Here is a 17,539-nt window from a genome sequence, read left to right as displayed (position 1 = left end):
GAGTGGCTTGGAGGGGAAGGCGTGTTGTCGGAGATTTCCGACACGGGAGATAATTTCTATCCTGGAGTTAGCTTATATGGACATATTGATTGGGCTTCAGAAGCTATTGAAGAATAGTAGACCCTCACAGCGGACTTCATCTCAAGATCGGCATGGGAAATTTCCATATATACCGATAACACTTCAGTGGTGCGGGGCTGGAGCCAATGGGAGTGCGAGGGAAGATAACAATAGGAAGGTCCACACGTGAATAAGAAGCAAGGGATGACTCTGTTTTGAATTCATCCACGCAAAATACATACAAAGTTTGCATTGGATAGCCAATTCTCAACGGCAGACATGGCGGAATCGAGCACAAGTCCCGCCGTGGAACAGGCGATGGACAACAGCATCGCAAAACGCGTTCTGCGAAAGATCGACAGACGATTAGTTCCGCTCATGTTTATTACTTATATGTTGAACTTTATGGACAAAACAATCTTGTCCAGCGCGTCCGTGTTTGGGCTTAAAGATGACACAGTAGGTCCTCTACAGATGAATCGCGATCAGTCATGCTGATCTTTACAGGGATTGGTTGGCCAGCAATATAGCTGGGTTTCGTCCGTTTTCTACTTTGGTTATTTGGGCTGGTCCTATCCAACGACTTTTTTGATTGCCCGCCTGCCAACTGGTAAATACTTGACAGTCAACACTCTTCTTTGGGGAGCAGTGGTGGCTCTCACAGCGGCATGCAGCAACTTTGGGGGTCTCATCACTGTTCGATTTTTGCTGGGCATTGCGGAGGCGACGACTACGCCCGCTTTCATGTTTATTACATCCACATGGTACACTCGTGATGAGATTCCTACCAGAACAGGGATATGGTTTGCTGGAAATGTGTGTATCTTTGACAGCTATTGTTGATCCAGGTATACTGACTCTTCGTTTAGAGCATGGGCGGCATAGTCTCGAGTCTTCTCGCTTACGGACTAGGACATATCAACGATAGCGTTGGTCCATGGAGATGGATGTTTATTGTGCTTGGTCTGTTGACATTCCTATGGGGCTTCGTGGTGTGGTTCCTACTCCCAGACTCTATTTCAAAGGCCAAATTTCTTTCTGAAGAAGAACGTAAACTTGCGACCAATAGGGTGCTGGTCGCTGGAACAGGAACTACAGAAGAGACAGTCTGGAAGTGGGACCAGGTTGTCGAGTGCCTTGTGGACCCAAAAACGTGGCTTATCTTCGGTCTGGAACTCTTGACTCAGATTCCCAATGGAGGCACCCAGAATTTTTCGAATCTTGTCATCGTATCCTTCGGCTTCACGAGCCTTCAGTCTACTCTGATAAACATTCCATACTCGCTAATTACAGTTGCTACCATCATGGGCACAGGCTGGCTTGCGGGTCGGTTCCGCCAACTCAACTGCCTCTTAATAATCGCCGTCGTTATTCCCTGCGTTATCGGCAGTGCAATCATTTACTCCCGTGCTCATGTTGTTCTAGGCGTTCAACTCTTCGGATATTTCTTGCTTTCTACTGGGTCTGCAGCAATGCCTCTTGCCATGTCGCTTGTGCAGGCCAACTACCGCGGTGTTACCAAAAAGATGACAGTGACGGCTCTACTTTTCATGGCATATTGCGCTGGAAATATTTCGGGCCCCCAATTCTTCCTTACTAGCGAGGCACCCACATATGGAACCGCATTCCGCACTATCATGATTTGTTACGCTCTCACCATCGTACTCGCATTATGTTTGCGGTTCTACCTGCAATGGATGAACGCAAAACGTGTGCGCTTAGAAGGGTTCCAAGGAAGCGCTGGAAATGCGGGTGCTGTTGGTGGTGGGAAGTTGCTAGACGGAGACAATCATTCGCAAAATGTGGGCGACATGGTGAATCAGGTGCAGCTGGTCTCTGACGATTATGAGGATATCACGGACTGGAAGACGCCAGGTTTCAGATACCGATATTAGAGGGATAAGACTAATAACAAATTTACATGGTTTCTTCGATCACATACGATTGACGTTCTTATTAATGGTTAATGCATCTGTATTCATCTAGCGGCCAGGGGTTTCTCGAGATGCCACATATTGCTTTTCACTTACGGCACAGTCTCAATTGTTCTTTTCTAGACAAGTAACCCGCTCTACAAGACACGCTATGTGCCAGGACCAAGACATCCAAACGAGAAAGTATGAATAATGTGCCCCTGACCTCAGCTTTGCCGATCCCATGTCTTATTGACCATTCTCCTTTGTAAATTCCTGCCTACCTAGTCTTGGGCTTCATACAATTCTGGGGTTAATTCATAGCTTCCAACATTTGACTTGGTAAGTACGACTTCAACCCAAGCATACATATTTTGCGAGCCCTGGAGAGGTAAGCCTGGCCCAGACGGAATACTAGGACTGACTGGTTTTATCAGCAAATTTTGCCCAAGAATACCTTGAACCAGTGCTTGACCAAAGAATGACCTTAAAACAGTATCAGGATTATTGGAGGCCCCAAAAACGCCACTGAAGAAGGCATTATCGGAACGTCAAATTCGTACAGTCCAAATGCCCTTGATCTCCACTTGGACAAATATGAGCATTTACTCCGCATGGGCTCGTACAAAAGTACCTCTGCCCCCCTGATACATACCAAAGTTGAAAAATATATTGAAGTTCTGACAATCCCGAAGAAACCGCGACCGCAACCACAACCGTAGCACCTTGAAAGTACAGAGATGACAAGCCTAACGGTCTAGGGTTCGTGGCTCGCTACTTCGATGACGGCAAACTACTGCAAATATGAGTTTATATGCGAAAGTCTCTCCTTCTCGGGCAGTTCCCGAAGAAAAGCAATGGAAAAGATGGGAACGGTCGTTGTCTCGCAGTTATCTCGGAGTATTCTGATTTACGGATCCACGGCCGATGAATTATCACGGGTCCCGGATTTTTCTTGGGGAAGAATTTACCATGTGGACCCAATTTTTCCTTCGTGGTCTGTTGGAACCCTTAAACCCCGAAGAAAATTGCTTTGGTTTTTCCAAGTGCTGTCGGGTTTCAATCCCCACCTTGTGGTTCATTTAGGGCATGGCAAATAATGCCGACCCAAATTACTTAGGGTCACTTCTTAACCTTGTTTCTTTCGGGTCAAAACACTTTGGAAGATGCAGTCCCTGGCTATGTGCGTTTCGCGTCAAGTGATGAACTATGGTAATTTGGTTTCATTCTGCTGTATTCTCTTTGGGATTGGTTCAAAGCATGTAAATTAACACAATGGTGGGTATCGCATACCACATTGACACGTGATGCATTTCATGGCCACGGTGCGCCTTAGCTACGGAGCTGCGGCGGACGATCGGGTATTTTGTCTCTGCCAGTCTTTTCCCTCGTACACAGGCTCGATCGATCTATATCGCCCGCCGGTAAGTTCCGTGGAATTCTCTTGGTGGAAAATCCAATCCACAGGATGGGCTTGGCCAAGCGCCAAAAGTGCCAGACAATTGCAAGACGGGACAAATTTTCCGTAGCGCTTTGCATCTTATCTCCTAGATTGTGTTGACTGCGCCACAAATTCGACTATTTGTGGTTGGGTCTAATGCGCTTGCGGACACATTTCCGACCGGGACTTAGCCTCGTGGTCGAGTCCGAGATTATTGACCGTGTTTTTGGTCGTGTTTTTGGCTACTGGTGTCAGGAATAAAAATTCAAGGTCTTTAGAATTTCTACGCTCAGGGGGCAAACCACTGGACTACAATTTATGACGTGTCTCGCAATTTCTCCGGTGCTCCTGTCAGAAAAATGACACTTTTCGCTAAAATTTAGCGTTATTTAAGCTTTGGACATAGTTTCCCGTTATATGTTTACACAACAAGGGTCATTGATTGGCACGGTTCCTTTTCAGTGATCAAGCCACGTGTGAATTGGGTCTAGAACAGGTACCATGTGGTGCACATTATTCTGACTAGAGGCCACTGTGCTGAACTATTGAGGCTCGGAGCAATCCAGAATTGGTCCAGTGGGGGGGCTTCATCTACGGAATCCGGCTACCCGATAACACCAGTCCGACATTTTGACCGGGTCGGACAAGACCGTTGCCACGATGATCACAGTCGGGTATCTCTGAAAAAGCCATTTCAGTTCATAAATCCCGATGCTGTGGGCCTGGAACTGCCTAGGAACCATTGATATGTGGTACAACCCAGATTAAGCTTGTCATTCCTGACGTTGGTACGAACACCTCGGTTATTTATGCCTAAGACATGTAGATTGCAAGTGGTGGAAGTAGCACAGATTTCTTGCAACGCCACACTAGTATATTATTTTGGTTCGTCTCTCTTTAAGTCTCCAGTAAAGCAAATGGCTATATATTATCCACATTCCAAAATGTAATCGATAGTCCTTTGATTTTTTGATAGACCATCCCGAAGCCTTCACAGCTGGCGCTAAATTGGTAGGATTATTTCCCCTGGTGTGACGCCTATTATTTCTGCTTGCCTTTCTAGGCTTGTCAAGATGCGTCTCCTTTCTCTCCTGGGAATTGTCGGTCTAGCTGCTGCTTCCGCGACACCCGGCACCACCATTCCGGCGACCACGGCTGCGTCCACGTCCACGTCTAGTTCTACTTCTACCACGACTTCTTCTAGTGAGTCCAAATTGAAAGCTTACATCGACATGAAAGCTCCACAATACTAATTCAAGTCAGCTTCCACAACCGTTGTTTCTGTCGCAACGGATGGCAGTGCCCAATTTACGGCGATTGGCGACGCAATTTTGTACGCCCAGAGCCATGGAATTCCAACAGTCACCGTCTCTGCTGGTACCTACACTCAGGCAATTACTATCTCAGCAACCCCGACAGTCACTGTGATCGGCCAAAGTAGCGATGCGGATGATTATTCCCAGAACGAGGTCACCATCACTAACGCCGGCACTGTCTTGACTGTGAATAACAACGTCCAACAAGTGGCCTTCAAGAATGTCAATTTTCTGAACACCGCTACAGCCTATGGCGCGATGGTTCTGAAAGGAAACAAATATGCTTTCTATGAATGCCAAATCGTTTCGACCGGAACGTTGGGAATCACTGCCAGTGTCGGTCTCGGTGTTATTGCAAACTCCTACATCGAAGCCCTTGACAAGATTATTTATGGAGGCGCAAGTATCTATGTTTACAACACTGAGATTGTGCCTGTCGATAGTTCTGCACTTGTGACCTACATGAAGGGTACCACTTCCACTTCATCGATCCTCTATAACTCAACGGTTGTCTTCGACCACGTTACAGTGGCCCAGAAGTCGGGAGCATCCAACAGCAATGTCTTTTTAGCTAGTGCAAATGGCGCTGGAATTGTTGTCGTTTACCGAAACTCCGTATTGGGCAGCTTCATTGCTGCCTCTGGTGCCCATGTTGACTCCACAACCCAAGATGGTGAAAATCTTGTCGCTGAGTACTCCAACACTGGCGCAGGGGCCTATTCAAACAACGCTGCCACTCGATCAAAGTATTGCTCTCTCTTGAATGCAGCCGATTTGTCAGAATACAGCGTCGCTGCTATCTTTGCTGCCGCCTACCCTACCTACGCCTCCTCAGATACCACCTGGGTTGACTCTTCCGTCTTGGCCGCCATCGAAGGTGCAGACGTGATCGCGACAACTTCGATTGCTTCAGCTGCTACCTCCGCCGTCACCTCCGCAGCAACCTCGGCTTCTACGACAACAGCAGCTTCTTCCGCTACCACCACCTCCACTGACGCCACATCTACATATGTGGTCGATCCGACCTCGGGCCCTTATAAAAACGTCACAGCCGCTATTGCGGCCCTTCCTAGTGACGGGAACGAATACACTATTTACGTTAAGAGCGGTACATACACCGAGCAGATTTCTATCACTCGCACTGGAAAGACCATTCTTCGCGGTGAAACCGTATTTGAGAACGACTATACTCAGAACACCGTCACCATCGAGTACTCGAATGGGGAGCTGACTAGCGCTGGTAAAGATGAGTCTACTCCGATTATCAACGCCAAGAACAGTGATGGCAAGGGATTGGCTATCTACAACATCGATTTTAAGAACACCTATCCTCAGACCTCCAACACCGCTGCTCTCGCTGCTGATTTCTACGGCACTGTCCAGGCATATGGGTGCTCTTTTATTGGATACCAAGATACTCTTCTCGCCAACAAAGGCACCCAAGTATTCTCCAACTGTTACGTTGAAGGCTCCGTCGATTATATCTGGGGATTCTCAACCGCATACTTCTACCAGTCTGTCATTGCAGCTAACACTGCGGGCGCAAGTATAGCCGCTATGAGTCGTTCTTCATCGACTGCGACGGGTGGTTACGTGTTTGACAAGTGTGTTGTAACCTACACCTCTACCTACGGTAGTACCTACCAGGACACCTGGCTCGGAAGACCTTATTCGGAGTACAGCCGCGTTATCTACATGAACTCATACTTGGACAAGCATATCAACCCCGCTGGCTGGCACATTTGGTCAACGAGCGCCCCTCAAACCGACTATGTCACTTTTGGAGAGTTTAACAACACTGGTCCGAGCAGTTGGTCCAGTAGCCGTGCATCGTTTGCCACTAATTTGACTGAGACTGAGGCTGAGGCTTACACATTGTCTAACTGGATCGGCGACACTACTTGGCTCGATATGGACGCCTACAGCTACACTCCCTCCTACGATCTGACTGGAGGGGCCAGTTCAACGGCTACGTCTACCGCATCTAGTACCACCTCGACCTCAACTTCTACATCTACAGCGGCAGCCACCTGGACTCACCCCACGAGTGGTACTACCCCTCCCACTGGTGCTGTCTTGGTCAGTGTCGCTGGAGTTATTGATGGTTCCTACAGCAACTTGACTGATGCGCTGGCGTCGCTTCCTGACGATACCACGACTCAGGTGATCTTCATGTATGCTGGAACTTATGATGAGCAAGTTCCCTCTATTGAAAGAGACGGTCCTGTCATGATCATTGGTTACACCACTGGAAACCCTGGTCAAAGCTATGCTGATAACGAGGTTACCATCACCTTCTCTCGTGGCCTTTCTGTCTCCCCTTTGCCAACCGGCCACTCTGATGCTGAGACTGCAACTATCGCTACTGCCTCGACCAAGATCGCATTCTACAATGTCAACATCATCAATTCGGACAATCTTGATGGCTTAGAATCATCATACGTGACACTGGCAGCCTCAATCTATGGAAACCACATCGCATTTTATGGTATGTTTCTAATTAATTCTCTTCTTTCGAGCGTTGCTAATAATTATTTCACCCAACAGCCGTCTACTTCCAAGGTTGGCAGGATACCCTCCTCACTGGAAGCACCACCGGCTACCAGTATTACGAGTCTTCATATATTGAAGGTGCAATTGACTTCATTTGGGGTTACTCGAAGGCCTACTTCAAGGGCTGCACAATCGGAGCCAAACGGGCAAAGTCGGCAATCACAGCACAAAGCAGAGCCTCATCCAGTGCGATCGGAGGATACATCTTTGACCAGACTTTGTTCACTGCCGCAGCCGATGCTACTGTTGATCTCACAGAGACTGTGTACCTTGGCCGCCCCTACTCCGAGTACGCACTTGTCGTGATCAAAAACTCTTATATGACCGATGTTATCAACCCTTCTGGATGGAAGGTTTGGTCGACTACCGATCCTCGTACAGGTGCTGTCACCTTCGCTGAGTTTAACAACTCGGGTCCTGGCAATTGGGAAAATAACGAGGCTGCTCGTGAGGCTTTCGGCTATGCTACTCTTCTCACAGAGGACACCTACTCTCTCGAAAGTGCCATGGATTCCACAGACTGGATTGACATGACTTACTGGGACTCAATCGATACCCCCACCTCGGTCTCGGGCACGTCCGCGACTGCCACGGCTACATCTTCGGCTACTGCTACTGCTACTGCGGCATACGATGGAACAACGCCACCCAATGGAGCCTACATTGTCTCGAAGAGCAGCCTAGGAAGTAATACCACGACGTACGATACCATCCAGAGCGCCCTTGATGCGATTCCCACTTCTTCAAAGATCACCCCTACCATTTTCATTTACCCTGGAACCTATGAGGAACAGCTTGTCATCAGCAAGTCTGGGACTGTTATTTTGGTTGGTTATTCGGAATCTACTTACGACTATTCCAGCAACCAAGTCACCATTCAGTACAACAGGGGTGTCGACACTGGCGCAGATGAGTCTAACTCGGACAGTGCAACTGTTTATGCTACCGGCAACTACTTCGAGGTACGTTCCACTTGGTTGTATTTTTACTTTGATGTCTTTTGCCTTTTGCCTTTGCTTTTGTTGCTGAGACAGTCATGGCTAACATATTTGGCAGGCGATAAACATCAACTTCGTGAACAACAATGGCACCCAAAAAGATATCGCATCTCTGGGCTTCGCCGTGAAGTCAAGCAAGTATGCTAGTCTCTATGGTAAGTCACATGATTCATATCTCTGTCATTTTGTGAAACAATTCTGACAGATGAAATAGGTTGCCAAGTAACAGGTAACCAAGATGCGCTGTTGATCAATGGCTACTTGTGGATGTCGAACGGATACGTGGAGGGAAATATCGACATGATTTGGGGAAGTGGAGCTGGTTACTTCCTCAACACGACGATTTCGCCCAATGAGGACGGTATTAACCTCACTGCTGATAAGCGTGCTACCTCTGCAACTGCTGGAGGTTTTGTCTTCGATCAATGTACCATCGTACCGTCCACTGGTGCAGGGTCGATGTCGAAGATCTCTCTCGGTCGGCCTTGGAATTCCTACGCTCGAGTTGCTTACATCGACTCTTACCTTGACTCCTGTGTTGAGTCTGCTGGCTGGAATGAATGGTCGTCTTCCAGCCCACAAACTGATGGTGTCACCTTTGCAGAATATGGCAACATTGGCCCGGGTTCAAGCACCTCGGGTCGTGCATCCTTTGCCACACAGCTCAATGATACCGGGGTCGTTCAGTTTGAACTGGATAACTTTTTTGCCACTACTTCTTGGATTGATCTGACGCACGTTGACGGGGTACCGTTCATCGCGGGTACTGCATCGACCACCACGTCAGCTGTAGTCACCCCCACGACCACCTCCACTGTATCTTTCTCTTTTTCCACAGAGACTGTTACCAGCACGATCGACGTCGTGGCCACAACTACTTCTGATGTTCTGTCCACAGTTACACCCACTGACAAGACTTCGACTTTGAAGTCCACTATCACTCTGACAATTACCCCTGATGTTGTGTCAAAGACCACCACCGCAAAGTCAACTATCACAACCACTGTGACTGTGACTGAGCCGACAAAAACATCCACGAAGACCTCGATTGTGACAGTTGATGTGGGCTCAACAGTTACACCCAATCCAAAGACAATTACCACGACTGATAAGTCCACAACTACAGACACCGTGACTGTCACTGGAAAGGCCACTACCACGACGGTGAAGAGCACATTGACCACAACATCGACAATCACTGCCGAAGTCTCCACTAAGACCATCACAGATACTGCGACGATCACAAGTGTCAAAACCACAAGCGCCAAGGCTGGAAAAACAACTTCCACCATTTACGTGACGATCGGGACTGGAGGCACAACGACCATCAGTACGAAGGCAACAACTTCAACTGTTACTTCCACTTCCACCAAGGCAACTACCAAGACCGTAACAACAACGATAAGCTGCGATGCTGCCACAAAGAAGATGAAGCGTGGTCTTTTCCCTCGGGATGTGACTGACGTAGTGACTGTCTATGTCACCGATGTCGATATCGTCACCAAGACTGCAACCACAACTTTGCCAGTTGTAACCGATTATATTACCTCGGTCACCACAAAGACGACCTCAGTGAAGGCTTCCACTGTTACAGAGACTGTGACATCCCTGGCTACGAAGGTCTCGAGTACCACGATCCCAGCCGTGACATCGACCATCACCACTATCGAGACAACTTCAGTGGGTAAGACTACCACTCTGAAAGCGTCCACGGTCACTAGCACTGTCACCAGCGCAGTCGAGAAGACCTCTACAGTGACTGCACCTGGTGAAACTGCGACAACTACCAGTGTTAAGACGACAGTAGTGAAGAGCACGCTTTCGCTGCCTGCCTCCACCAAGACCACTACTAAGACGACAACTATTAAGAGCACTACCACTCTTCCCGCAACTACAAGCACTGTGATCAAAACATCCACGGTGACGAACAGTCCTTCCGTCACCATCACGGAGCGTGCTACTTCTACCTCTACCAAGGTTGTAAGCACGACGTCGACTCATACTGTGACTGCGACAAAGACGGCCAAGTGCTCCTGATTGAAATTCTTCAACTAGTAGTTGGATGGTTGTCTCTCAGATTCGCCCAGTAATGGCTTATATTATTTATTTCTCTTGCTATGGTTAGCTGTCTATAATGTCTAAATCTTTGAATAAAAGAATTTGCTTCTAGGTTACGTCGTCGTGCAATGAATATCTCCGGTATCGACCTATTTTGGTGAATTACCCGTGGTAACCAGCAAAAGGTATGTATAGGTACCTCAGCGTGCAGAATAGGCAAATCATTGTATTTCTGCGGTTCTTTTGCGCGTATCATTTTTCATGGAATCAAGGCATCTCCATTCGTGTTCTAATCCTGACTGGTTTAATTTTGGACAATTTGAGCCTGTTTATAGAACCTCTTCCTTTCTCTTTTCTCCGACCGTGCAAATTGATGAATCACCAGCTCATCCGACCTCCATTTTGAGAAAATAAAAACAGTTTTTGAGATATTCACCCGAGACAAAACCTCAGAATTCAGATCTGTTTCTCGGGTATTCACACGTGGGCCCATTTTGAGCATGTCCAATAATACGGCAATCCTTCTCTAGGGTAGCATTTTGGACGCCTGGATGCGGGGGATCTGATGGGGAACCGCACCGACTGGGCTGGTGTGATCGTAGTCAGCGCTCGGGCCCCTCCAGCCGAACGCCTTAACGAACATCATTGGACATTCCAATCCCCGCTTCCTTACGCCCCCATGTAGGCACCGAAGAGAAATTAGGATCGCCTAAGCCGCGACGGCTCATAATTTTAAGTGGCAGAAGTCAAGGTGTAACATGAACCAGTCCAGCTACGATCTATACTGTTGGAATATCTCATTTTACACTGTCCAAGAAAACAACAACCATGTGTGGAATCAGTGCCGTGTTTTCACTCCAAGGCTACCCCATACCGTCGACAGAGGAACACCTGTCATCTTTAGATGATCAGCTCAGCAAGAGTCTAGATACCATTCAGCACCGTGGACCCGATGCGCGCGGTCAGTGGGCGAGCGAGGATGGCAAGGTTCGTAAGTATTTTGTTTCTTCGCAGAACAATTGAGATATTGACCCTCTTCAGATCTTGGACATGTCCGACTCTCCATCGTGGACCTGAGCCCACGAGGTAACCAGCCCTTTCACGACAGTGTAGATGATGTACACGCTGTCGTGAATGGTGAATTGTACGACGATGAATATTATCGAAAGCTTCTGGGTGACGAGTACGATTTTCAAAGTTTAAGTGACTGCGAGGTTGTGCTGGCTCTTTATCGACACTATGGTCTATCCTTCCTGTCGCACCTGCGAGGTGAATTCGCCGTCATCTTGTGGGATGCCCGTAGAAAGGTGTTTGTTGCTGCGCGAGACCGGTTTGGAGTCAAGTCACTTTATTACACCGTCGTCAATGGTCGCCTTCTCGTGGCGACTGAAATGAAGTGCTTCCTTCCATTTGGGTGGAAACCCGAGTGGGATGTTCAAAGCCTCAGGGAATGTGGCTGGACGTTTGGTGCTGGGACGATGTTCAAAGGGGTCCATTCGGTTTGTGGCCCTTCATGAGATAAATCACCCCTTCTAATATAACGCAGATCTCTCCTGGGCATTACGTGATAAGCAGGGGCTTCAAACCTATTCAGGATGCCGTTTACTGGGATGCTCAGTATCCAGACAAAGTAAGTAAAGGTTCTATCTTCTATGGTATAGATCCATGGCCTCTAAGTAAATATTTCAGAGAACCCCTGAAACTCGATCAGAAGCGGAGATGATCGATAATGTTCGAAACCACCTGATGGAAGCCATTAAAATTCGTCTTCGCGCCGATGTGCCATTGGGAATCTATCTCAGTGGCGGAATTGATTCCTCCGCAGTGGCTGGCATGGTCGCTCATCTGGTCAAAGAGGAGGGTGCTCGACTGGGAAGCGATGATAGCCATCTTCTGTCACGGATCAAATGCTTCACAGTGCAGTTTGACAAAAATAGCGGGGCAGATGAATCCGGTATGATTGTCTTCGCCTACTGTTTCTCTCTGGATTGCGGGACTAATACCCGGCAGATATTGCACAGCGCACGGCCGAATGGCTTGGTGTTGACTTTCATCCGGTATCAATAACAGAAGATATCATTGTCTCAAAGTTTGAGGATACGATTTGGCACAGTGAAGCCCCCCTGCCGGACACCAATGGCATTGGGAGACTTGCCATGGCCGAAGTCGCTAAGTCTCACGGAATGAAAGTCATTCTAACAGGTTCGTGATCATTACTCCACGCCTATTCTCCTGGTTCTTATATTGTATGCAAATAGGTGAGGGTTCCGATGAGCATTTTGGGGGATATGCGGAATTGAGGCACGATTTCATGCTTGAAACCGACCCCTCATGGCCCGACTCGCTATCTGAGACTGAGCTTGCAGAACTAGCTGAAAAGCTGAATATTACAAGTATGTCAGGGGCCAGCTTTCCGAATATCAAGAGAGCCCCTGCATCCACTCAGAGAATGCTCAACCACTCCTCAATTCTGACAGTTCTATCGTCAATCGGTAGTCTACCTTTCGCCGAATGGACGAACATGTATGCCACAACTATCCCCGAAACCGCGCAGGTCGAAAGTCTGGACGGACAGATTCGTGAGGCAATAATGAGACGTTGGCATCCCCTGCATACTGCAGAGTATGTCTTTACGAAAGGCTTTTTCTCCAACTTGTTACTTCGGTATCTGGGTGACAATATCGACATGGTCCACCACGTTGAGACTCGACCTCCATTTCTAGATCACCATCTTACCGAATACGCAAATAGTCTTCCACCTAGCCTGAAGATTAAATGCTCACTGGAAGATGGAACTGTAACGGAGAAGTACGTCTTACGAGAAGCAGTACGCCCGTTCGTCACAGATGAGATCTACACGCGAACGAAGAAGCCGTACCTTGGACCGACAAGGTTCCCGGAAAATGGCCCCCTGCATCAACTATTTCTTCGCCTGACTACTCGGGAGAATGTGGACGCTTTGGGATTCGTGGACTGGGAGGGAGCACAAGAGAATATTCGCAAAGCATTCGAAGATAAGGACATGACGTCTTTCCGATCTGCGTTTGCCACTTGTCAATTTATTGTTCTCTCTAAGAGATTCGGGGTTGCTCAGGCTGCTCCCTGATCCTTCCAAGTCCCGCCATATGACTACTAGGGACAGATAACTCAAGCTTGGAACTGTGCATACTGGGACCGTCTGTATTATGGCCTTAATGAAACCGAATTACATGACTACGTTCACAAGATGCTGCCACCATGAGTTCATCTGGTATCCCCTTGGTGAGCTTGGATACTGAGGTGACTGTCATTGAGTAATTGGATAGAAGGGCGATCAGGCTTGAGATTGCTGATTGGTTCGGTGGAAATTCCAGGACTGGTAAATTGACACACAGTTTGCCTTTGGACAAAAACCAGATGCGTGTCTACCAAAGCGGCTCTCAGAAATAGGATTGGCTTGTATTAGCTAAGCATCAAAATAGTGACGTACAACTTTGCAAATTAGAGAAGCTCCATGCGACGTGTGCGATATTAGTGCTGCAAGAATCGGCATAACTCGTCACGCGCTATTCCTGATGAAGATACACTTAGAAAGCGACTAACAGGAGAAAACAGCGATATGACGGGTATGAACAATCCACACGTATTGTAACGTATCAGGTTCCAAGTTGTACCCCCTTGTCAGCTTAGCTGGTACTGTTTTTAGCTTCTCATCTTAGTGGGTCCGTAACGCGCACGTTCGTGTACGTGTTATACACGGCCTGCGGATGTGGGACGATATAGGCGATATAGGCCAGAGAAGCTAACCGAGTTACATGCGGCTGAAAATTTATCCTAATTGTAATTTCACTGCGATCGCCTGTATCGAAACGTGTACTGCCCCCACTTGGTATTACACTAGATTTTGGTGGGGAAAAGAACCAACAACACAGCCTACTACCTCTATGGACTCGAAATGAAAATATATTTATATCAGAGACACTGCGGGACTACTTTGGAACAGATGTTTCTTTTTTTCTTACCTTTGTATTTCTATTGAAAGGACCAGACAATCATGGTCATCTCTATGGGACCCTCGAATGTCCTATACGGCTTGTCATTTCTGTTGATCATCGGTTTTGTGCAATTTTCTCATGCACTATCCATCCAGGCCAAGGAAGACTGCTACTGCTTCCCAGGTGAGCCATGCTGGCCCAGCATCTCGCAGTGGGCAGCCTTCAACCGCACGTTGAAAGGACGGCTTATTGCCACCGATCCAATCGGCAGTGTTTGTCATAGTGATGGACCCTTCGGCGCTTACAACGCTTCAGCCTGTGAGGACCTGCGTGCAAAGTGGGACCTTACCAGTACTCACTATGAGAGTTCCTCTTCCATCATGGCGGGATTCTATACCAACCAAAGCTGTAATCCCTTTCTGGGCCCTTCATCGCGCTGCATCATCGGAACCTATGTGCAGTATGCTGTTCGAGTGGAGTCATCCACAGATATCCAGAAGACAATTGCCTTCGCCACAGCAAATCGTATCCGCCTCGTTGTACGCAACACGGGACATGACTACCTAGGAAAATCAACTGGAGCAGGGGCGATAGCACTTTGGACACATCACCTAAAGGACATTGAGTTCCTTGACTATCAGTCGTCTTATTACAACGGATCGGCAATTAAGGTTGGGGCTGGGGTCCAGGTTGGGGAGTCCAACGCGGCGGCCAGCAAGCGGAATTTCACTGTCGTCGGGGGCAACTGTCGCACCATTGGCCTGGCTGGGGGCTACAGTCAAGGCGGCGGACATGGCCAGCTGGTCTCACGGTTTGGGTTGGCGGCTGACCAGGTTTTATCTTGGGAAGTCGTCACGCCCACGGGGGTGTTGGTAACAGCGACTCCAGACAATGAATACTCCGATCTGTATTGGGCGTTAGCTGGGGGTGGTGGAGGCACTTACGGTGTTGTTGTCTCGATGATCAGCCTTGCTCATCCAGAAATGCAAACCGCCACCGCCGAACTCATCATAACCACCAACAGCACCACCAGGGCCGCTTTCAATGATGTCTTCGATATCTTCATGAACAGCACTCTCGGTCCACTGCTAGATGCCCGTGGCGCCAGCGTCTGGTATATCACAAGCGAGGCGTTCGAGCTCACCCCAATCACCATCCCCGGGGGCACCAAGAAGCAGTTGGAGGCGATCCTGGCCCCCATGCTGAAGGCCTTAAAACGCACCAACCTACCCTATACCTACCAAATAAGCAGCTTTCCTACCTTCTACACCAGCTTTGAGAAGATGAGTCCAGTTGTCAATGTGACCGAGTACAATGTAGCCGGTCGGTTCGTCCCACGCCACGTGCTAGACCGCGAGCCGAGGACTGTAGCCAACCGACTCCGCCGCATCGCCAGTTATGGGGCAGCTGTATCTGGGGTCTCAGTCAATGCTTCGCTGTCCTCGCCTGGGCAGGCTATCGCAAACTCAGTCAATCCAGGCTGGCGTGAGGCCGCCATAGATGTCGTTCTTGGACTGTAAGAGTTACCCCCATCTTTTGCTACGAGAGAGACTAACTTTCCTCTAGACCATTAAGCCAAACAAACCAATCCCTTGACGCCCAACATATGAAGACAACCACTGATGTCCTCCTTCCATATATCGAGTCGATCACTCCGGGAGCCGGCGCCTATTTAAACGAGGCAGATGTCAATCAGCCGCATTGGCAGCAAACTTTCTATGGTGATAAGTATGAGCGCCTACTTAAAATCAAGCAAAAATACGATCCTAGAGGTCTTTTATATGCGGCAACCGCGGTGGGAAGTGAAAGCTGGGTGCAGCGCGAGGATGGACGTTTATGTCGGCGCTGAAAGCTGCCATTGCCCGATGGAGATCTGGAACGAAAAAGGTACTCAATAGGTACTATGGTGGTTTCAAGCAGAATGAATGTAATATATCGACATGTCCAAGATTAGTCAGATGCGTGTTGTTAGCGAACATAGCCCATATGCATCTTAACATATACATGACTTCAAAAACTATATGTAGAGGCTGTTTTTGGGGAAGGTATATAAAAGGTGTGGATGAAACACATGTAAGGGATTCGGCAGCAACTATGCACGTTAGATTTGGAACAAATTATAGCATGAACGCAGCTATCTTCGGCAAAAAATCGACAGTGGAGGTGGTAGTACAGCACATGGTAATCTTTAATATTGCTATCTGAACTGCATCTGAACCAGTCTACAAGCTTACTGGAGACTTTGAATGTGCTGCGTGAATTCCATCACCTTTCCAACTAAGCCTTCTATCCAGGTCAGCTGTGGCGATTGGCCCGACGGCGCATGGTAGACCCTGAATTCGTTGCCAGGCCGGCTCTGCATCGAGATCATCTTTTCTTGATATGCCGGGGGCAAGCAAGTATCATGGTCGAGGACCAGATAGCCACATGGCAAGGTAGAATAAATATCGTTTGTCAAAACACCAGTATTGACTGGCGAGGCGGTCATTTCTGATGACCATTTCTGAACCTCTTCGGCATTCAATCCAACAAGAAGGTATTTCTGGTTTTCCGTTGGGGTTGCTAGGCCTTCTTTGCCATGTTTCTAAAGTCATGTAGTTAGCACCCAGTAGCGAGTATAGACAAAGCTTAGATGTGAGGAAGAGCTTCTCTTCAATCCATAGTGGTAGGCATTCAAGCTGAGGGCAATATAGGGGCAGTGATGGAAAGCATACGTAGAATCGCACAAATGGCGGGGGGGTCCAACTTCCATCTTTGGGGTGGAAGAAAGTGTGAACCGACTCGCCAAGAGGAACCACCATTCCTCCCACATAGAAAATGCCAATAACTCCACCCTTCTGGTTTTGAGATTGACGGTTTCGGTAATGCAGCTCGGGGATTGCGGCTTGGGTGGCGACCACCGCACCCGTAGCATGACCAAACAAGAGGACATTTTTGTTCTCCTGGTCAATGAGCTTGTGCAGTAACTGTCTCACGACTACGGCATCGTCCAGGTCGGTTGGGTATCCCTCTGGAGGTGGACCCCGGTCGAAATCTGGATTTCGGACGTCTCCGACGTTGAGCTTACTCAGATCGCAGGTTAATCTCTGAGGACAGTGAGCCTCAAATCCGTTGGAGATCAAAGCCTGCATAAAAGGTTGATATAAAACGGGAGTGTGGTATGATCCCGTACATATGACGATGGCCACCTGTGTATCGGATTCGACAGTCATGTCTGCGCAGCTCG

General features: G+C 48.3%; 6 protein-coding genes across 6 annotated transcripts; 5 read left to right on the top strand and 1 right to left on the bottom strand.

Annotated features, from left to right (window-relative positions):
- Positions 1–306: 306 nt before the first annotated feature.
- N7484_010717 (uncharacterized protein) lies at positions 307–1,955 on the top strand (the record flags this gene model as incomplete). The annotated part of the gene is made up of 3 exons (XM_057121104.1): positions 307–519; positions 568–876; positions 930–1,955. Coding segments are annotated over 3 exons (1,548 nt in total), but the record flags the coding sequence as incomplete, so codon positions are not given.
- A 2,532-nt stretch (positions 1,956–4,487) lies between these two features.
- On the top strand, positions 4,488–7,359 carry N7484_010716 (Pectinesterase catalytic; the record flags this gene model as incomplete). Its single annotated transcript, XM_057121103.1, has 3 exons — positions 4,488–4,617; positions 4,678–7,218; positions 7,301–7,359. The coding sequence occupies 3 exons, from the start codon at positions 4,488–4,490 to the stop codon at positions 7,357–7,359; spliced, it is 2,730 nt and encodes a 909-aa protein (XP_056966857.1).
- A 244-nt stretch (positions 7,360–7,603) lies between these two features.
- Positions 7,604–10,318, top strand: N7484_010715 (Pectinesterase catalytic; the record flags this gene model as incomplete). Its single annotated transcript, XM_057121102.1, has 3 exons — positions 7,604–8,245; positions 8,340–8,436; positions 8,496–10,318. 3 exons carry the CDS (start codon positions 7,604–7,606, stop codon positions 10,316–10,318), a joined length of 2,562 nt encoding a protein of 853 aa, XP_056966856.1.
- Positions 10,319–11,167: 849 nt separating this feature from the next.
- On the top strand, positions 11,168–13,445 carry N7484_010714 (asparagine synthetase B family protein; the record flags this gene model as incomplete). The annotated part of the gene is made up of 6 exons (XM_057121101.1): positions 11,168–11,330; positions 11,381–11,838; positions 11,886–11,969; positions 12,029–12,293; positions 12,350–12,541; positions 12,598–13,445. 6 exons carry the CDS (start codon positions 11,168–11,170, stop codon positions 13,443–13,445), a joined length of 2,010 nt encoding a protein of 669 aa, XP_056966855.1.
- Positions 13,446–14,372: 927 nt separating this feature from the next.
- Positions 14,373–16,162, top strand: N7484_010713 (FAD-dependent oxidoreductase; the record flags this gene model as incomplete). The annotated part of the gene is made up of 2 exons (XM_057121100.1): positions 14,373–15,829; positions 15,880–16,162. The coding sequence occupies 2 exons, from the start codon at positions 14,373–14,375 to the stop codon at positions 16,160–16,162; spliced, it is 1,740 nt and encodes a 579-aa protein (XP_056966854.1).
- Positions 16,163–16,543: 381 nt separating this feature from the next.
- N7484_010712 (alpha/beta hydrolase) lies at positions 16,544–17,525 on the bottom strand (the record flags this gene model as incomplete). Its single annotated transcript, XM_057121099.1, has 2 exons — positions 16,544–16,897; positions 17,028–17,525. 2 exons carry the CDS (start codon positions 17,523–17,525, stop codon positions 16,544–16,546), a joined length of 852 nt encoding a protein of 283 aa, XP_056966853.1.
- Positions 17,526–17,539: the final 14 nt, after the last annotated feature.

The sequence above is a fragment of the Penicillium longicatenatum genome, assembly GCF_028827895.1.
Source record: "Penicillium longicatenatum strain IBT 33135 chromosome Unknown contig_7_segment0_segment0, whole genome shotgun sequence".
Classification (NCBI taxonomy): domain Eukaryota; kingdom Fungi; phylum Ascomycota; class Eurotiomycetes; order Eurotiales; family Aspergillaceae; genus Penicillium; species Penicillium longicatenatum.
The sequence above is the reverse complement of the archived record's forward strand: the minus strand, read 5'-3'. Positions and strand labels throughout refer to the sequence as shown.